Consider the following 3841-nt stretch of genomic DNA (forward strand, 5'->3'; position numbering starts at 1 on the left):
TTACTGATGATAACTTGCCTTTGCCATGGTGGTGATAATCACGGTGGACGCCGTGAACGGCATCACATCGTTGTGGACGATGCGGAGGTGGAGCTCCTCGACCTCCGTGAGAACCCTGGAGACCAGACCCTTTCCATTCATTTCACAGTGGATCCTCACCATGACGTTGTCCTCCGAGAGCTTTGCCTCGATCTCCGGCAGCTGGTTTCCAGTTGCTGGCGTCCCGGCCGCCAAGAGGAACCGTGCGGAGCCCTCGCCGTCGTCTGGCGCGACAGGGCGGCACGGCTTCCTGACGAGCACCACGGTCTCGACGCTCCTATGGTTGCCGCCGGCAGCCTCCAGTGACCTCACCCTCTCCTGGAGCTCCTTCACGTATCTCGTCGCGACGGTAAGAATCGTCCCCTTGTCCATCTGATCGAACGGAAATAACGTAACCAAATCAATTAAGCATTTCCCGACAGGGGATTCGACATATTCAAAGACCTTCTTGAGGCCGGGAATGAGAGCGGAGAGCTCGATGAAGCGCTGGTTGATCTTCTCCCGGCGCTTCCGCTCCGCCATGACGTGGTCTTGCGCGTGCGGCGGGCCCTTTGTGGGGGCCCTCCTCATCAACTGTGACACGCCGGAAAGAAGCGGCGCTCGCGTGCCCCCGCCCCCGCTGCCAGCCGGCTGCGGCGGCAAGACAGCGCCAAAGTTCCAGCTTGTAGACAGGGCGTCGCTGCTGCCGGTGCTGCTGGACGCGAACGGCCCGCCCGAGGTCGGGGACGACGTGGACCAACTGCCTTGGTGCACAGCCGCATCAGAGGCTGGGCTGATGATTCCCCCACAGCCGCCGGTGTCGTCGCCGGAGCTCAGACTGTTCTGTGCTTCCGCCAGCTCCGAGGAATCGCGGAGCGCCTGGAGACACAGGAAGCCGGCGCTCTTCTGGCCGCCGCCGGCGGCTCCTGGATCCTGCTGCTCCAGTGTGCTCACCGCCCACTGCATGAACAGGCGAGAGTCGTCCATGTCGTCCATGAGGATCGACCGATCCGTACGTCGTTGCCACTGACCTAGCTCGTGCAACATCAAGACAGAAATGATAGAGTAGTTAAGCACACGTGACACCGCAGAACTAATCACATGCATCGTACTAGTACACCAGAGCACATGGATGCTACTAATTGTTTACCTCGGTGTGAACGATCCAATCCCCGCAGATTTGGTATGGAACCCTGGCCTAGAATCTTGGAGTTTATAACCGAGCGTGCGTCCGCTCTGCTAATTAAGCTCCCGTCACTGTTCCTCCAAAAGAAAAAGCTCCCTCTCTAGCCTAAAACAAATGGGCCAACCCTAAACAGTTAACAATCATACTTGTTGGATCCTGGCTATCTCTTGCCTGGATCCAGTGAAAATGATATTCTAGACCACGGAAAAGGTGCATGCATGTGGTGGGGCAAAAATACCAAATTTCATGATGCGTATGTTTGACTCTCCTATTGTCCAAATTGGGGCCATGTCAGCTGGATTAGCGGATCCACATGCCCTCTGTCTCAAAATGTAAGTATCTTCTAAAATACAAAGGTTTTAATAGCTACTTCCTTCGTTCCAAAATAAGTGTTGTGGTTAACCGAGGGAGTACATATAAATGTGTCATAGCTTTTTTGGTCCCCAAAACACTATGCTAGCAACTAGCCTTATGTAAACAATAGCTATAACATTTTGAACAAATTTCTGGTCTGAAAATTAATTTTCACGAGAGTGATATTTATTGTCTAATTGAAGTATAAGTGATAGGGAAAAAATACAATGAGATTTACACAAACTCTGTTGGGTAGCTACCTATGCAATACTTGAGGATACCAATAGACATGAAAAGGGTTAGTAACTCCTAGTGGGGGCTAGTTGAAGATAAGATTGAGAAGAAGAAGACACATTGGAAAGGAAACATCTTGTCTATTGGGGATAGGGTGACCCTGATTAATTCCCGTCTCATTAGTTTCCTTTATATATGATGTCCTTCCTGAACATGCCAAAAGGGGTGCTAGAGAAAATGAATTCATGCAGAGCCAAAATGGTATGGCCTGAGATGAATAGTAAAAGGAAATACCACCAGGTCAACTGACATGTGGTGTGCATGCCAAAATACTATGGTGGCCTAGGGGTTCTTGATCTAAAAGCCATCAATCAAAGCCTACTATACAACAGACTTTGGAAATTGGAGAACACTGAAGGTACCTGCCAGCAATGGTTGTCCAGAAAATACCTTCAGAAACAAACCCTACCAATGATTAGGGCTGTGACTGAGGGATCTCATTTTTGGTAGAGTCAGATGAATGTGAACCATATTTTCCAGAGTTTACTAAGAGGTTGTTAGGTTATGGGGCAAAACTATGTTTTTTTACCATGGCCAAAACTCTGGTTTAGGGGGATATTTGGATTGGTGATACACCTTTAGGAGAGAAATTCCCTAGACTTTATAGCATCACCTTCTCAAAGAAGATTATAGTTCATAATGTTTAAGTTGAGGGATGGGAGTGCAAAACAGTGGGAAGCTTTAAAGTTCTTAGTGGATGAACAAACTTTATATGAAGAGAAAGCTAGAGTGGAGTGGACAATTGGAAATAAACAACAAATTATTATGGGAGATATATAACTCTACCGAAAAATGCTTTCGCCCCACTTTATATATAAAGCAACGAGATATATAACTCTAGCTCTCGATCTGATATGGTTAGATACAAATTCATGGAAGTTCGAGATACCCCTCAAGATCAAGATTTTCATGTGGTTGATGCTTAAAATTAACATCCAGACCAAGTATGACCTGATCAAGAGGGGATGGACGGGGAATGATCAATGCCACTCCCATAGATAGGGAGATAGTTGATCACAAGTTATTTAATTCTGTGCTAGGCTGCTAGCCATGCTTGTATGCCATGATCAATATGTATGCTTTGGGTATGTCTAGGGCCCTTGAGTCTCATATGATATGGTTGAGGGTGGCTTAACACTTTCTTGATAGCAAAGAGATTTTTTTTTTTGCTTTATGGGGGAGTAGAGATGTGCGAGACTATGTGGAAAACTCGAAATGCGGCTTGTTTTCCTAAAAAAATAAGTCATGGTGATAAAACTATTGTGACCTACTGCTGGGAAACATAGTAGAAAACAAAAAATTTCGCCCTACGGTCACCCAGGAACAATATGAAGATGCATAACGGGTTGTGATCAACGATCGTTATCGACTCCGGGAGTGCAACGGAAGTAGACGAATCGGTGTATATCATACTTGGAGTCCCTCAAACGTCGATGATGATCCCGCGAACCGCCCTTGAACGATCCCCTCGATAGAAGACTGAAAGCACGACCTCTGTACTTGGTTGCAAGCGTACGGTCTTCATGATCCGGCAACGCTTCACCGTCCAGAACTAACCGTCGCCGGAGAATTAGAGGGAGGAGTTTAGAACCACACTGTGCTTCTAATTATGAGGATCAGAGGTGGCTAGGGCTCACTCTAATTAGTCCACTAGGACCAACTAGAACGTGCACTAGATCAACTAGAGGAGGCTCCAAAACTTGTGTTAACAATAGAGCAAAATCCCCTAGTATATATAGGTTGGAGGGGAGAGAGGGGGAAATCACCAAGGGGGAAGGAGTCCCCCTTGGTGTGCCAGCCTTGGGGGGGGGGGAGTCCAACTCCCACCCCAAGTAGGATTAGCCCCCCCTTGATAGGAAGGGAGCGCCACTTCCATATGGGCCTTTGTGTTGGGGAACGTAGCAATAATTCAAAATTTTCCTACGTGTCACCAAGATCAATCTAGGAGATGCTAGCAACGAGAGAGAGGGAGTGCATCTTCATACCCTT

At 47.9% G+C, this 3841-nt stretch overlaps 1 protein-coding gene across 1 annotated transcript; it reads right to left on the reverse strand.

The window, feature by feature from the left end:
• LOC109755734 (uncharacterized) lies at positions 1-1045 on the reverse strand. Its single transcript, XM_045227728.1, has one exon. It carries the CDS (start codon positions 1012-1014, stop codon positions 1-3), a length of 1014 nt encoding a protein of 337 aa, XP_045083663.1. The 5' UTR covers positions 1015-1045.
• Between the last annotated feature and the right edge of the window lie 2796 nt (positions 1046-3841).

Source organism: Aegilops tauschii, chromosome 4 (assembly GCF_002575655.3).
Source record: "Aegilops tauschii subsp. strangulata cultivar AL8/78 chromosome 4, Aet v6.0, whole genome shotgun sequence".
In the NCBI taxonomy this organism is placed as follows: Eukaryota; Viridiplantae; Streptophyta; class Magnoliopsida; order Poales; family Poaceae; genus Aegilops; species Aegilops tauschii.

Coding starts and splice junctions, on each gene's coding strand:
- LOC109755734 (XM_045227728.1), bottom strand. CDS start 1,014: ATGGACGACATGGACGACTCTCGCCTGTTCATGCAGTGGGCGGTGAGC.